Source organism: Hylobates moloch, unplaced genomic scaffold, assembly GCF_009828535.3.
Source record: "Hylobates moloch isolate HMO894 unplaced genomic scaffold, HMol_V3 SCAFFOLD_20, whole genome shotgun sequence".
Taxonomy (NCBI): domain Eukaryota; kingdom Metazoa; phylum Chordata; class Mammalia; order Primates; family Hylobatidae; genus Hylobates; species Hylobates moloch.
The window spans coordinates 28328898-28330392 of record NW_026652295.1 but is presented as its reverse complement, the minus strand read 5'-3'; the positions used below and the strand labels follow the sequence as shown (position 1 = coordinate 28330392).

Sequence of the window (1495 nt, the reverse complement as noted above, 5' to 3'; positions counted from 1 at the left end):
TGAGTCTCCATTTCCTCTACTGATGGTCACACAAACAAAAGTATACAATTGCAATTGAGTTTGCTGTTATCAATAGCACTGTCGTCATGATTCTTACAGATGAATAAGTTTTATTAGCTGAGATCTAATTCCTGGCTCCTCTCAGAATCCACCGGTTCTGACTGTTCCCCAGTCGATGTTCTTGAAGAAATGCTCCTCTGGAAGTATGACAAGGGCATTGATGCAGAGCAGAGGTGTCTACAACAATAAATACTGGGTAAAGGCCATGGCCGTCTGGAGCTGCCCTGAGGCCCAACTGACTCCCCTCCTGCAGCTGTAGGCACAACTCCTTTCTTACTGGATTCAGTGTATGGGTGGATTTATGCAGGTTTCCTCCGCTCCTCTCAGATATTGGTCCAGGCAGCTAGAATGTGAAGATTCAGAAACTCTTAACTCTATCTTCAAATAAACCAGACAGGGCTCCACTTCTAATGATGGCATACCAGCGTATTTCAGATTAATTCTCCCTCCAGGAACAATTACCAGAGCTCTTCAGCAGGTAAGAACATCCACAGAAAGTCTGGAGAGCTGCCCAGGCAGTGAGGATTTGATGGGGCCAGAGTTTAGAAAGACGAAATCCCCAGGTACGTGAGCCCCATATTGGGTGCACTCTGGTTCAAAGTATTGGTCAAGTTCAGAGTGGAGGCTCAGAGCCCCAGAAGCTGAGTAGGGCTTTTGGCAGCCTCTACTGGTAGAGAAACTTGAAAATAGAGAATAGAATATTCGGCGGCTGCACCGGCGCGTAGAGGGGAGAGGCAGCCGCCGCGATGGACATGTTCCTCATGATCCGGCGCCACAAGACCACCATCTTCACGGACGCCAAGGAGTCTAGCACGGTGTTCGAACTGAAGCGCATCGTCGAGGGCATCCTCAAGCGGCCTCCTGACGAGCAGCGGCTGTACAAGGATGACCAACTCTTGGATGATGGCAAGACACTGGGCGAGTGTGACTTCACCAGTCAAACAGCACAGCCACAGGCCCCAGCCACAGTGGGGCTGGCCTTCCGGGCAGATGACACCTTTGAGGCCCTGTGCATCGAGCCGTTTTCCAGCCCGCCCGAGCTGCCCGATGTGATGAAGCCCCAGGACTCGGGAAGCAGTGCCAATGAACAAGCCGTGCAGTGAGGACCCCCAAGAGGCCCATTTCCCCCAATAAAAGAGATTTGGGAGTCTGCAAAAAAAAAAAAGAATAGAATATTCTACAGAAACGAAAATGACTGAACTATTGCTATGCACAAAACATGGATGATCTCACAATAAATAAATAAATAAATAAATAAATAAATAAATAAATAAATAAAGTTGAGCAACGCAAGCCAGGCACAAGAAAAGTAGATCCTCTATGATTCCAGATATATAAATTCAAAATCAGAACAAACTGCTTCATGGCATTACCAGCTGGGAGAGTGGTTACTTCAGAGGGCAGCAGTCCCTGTCTGGAGGAAGCATGGGAGAGA

General features: G+C 48.1%; 1 protein-coding gene across 1 annotated transcript; it reads left to right on the top strand.

Annotated features, from left to right (window-relative positions):
* Positions 1-765: 765 nt before the first annotated feature.
* On the top strand, positions 766-1208 carry LOC116459822 (elongin-B-like). Its single transcript, XM_032753953.2, has one exon. The coding sequence runs from the start codon at positions 807-809 to the stop codon at positions 1161-1163; it is 357 nt and encodes a 118-aa protein (XP_032609844.1). The 5' UTR covers positions 766-806; the 3' UTR covers positions 1164-1208.
* Positions 1209-1495: the final 287 nt, after the last annotated feature.

Coding starts and splice junctions, on each gene's coding strand:
- LOC116459822 (XM_032753953.2), top strand. CDS start 807: ATGGACATGTTCCTCATGATCCGGCGCCACAAGACCACCATCTTCACG.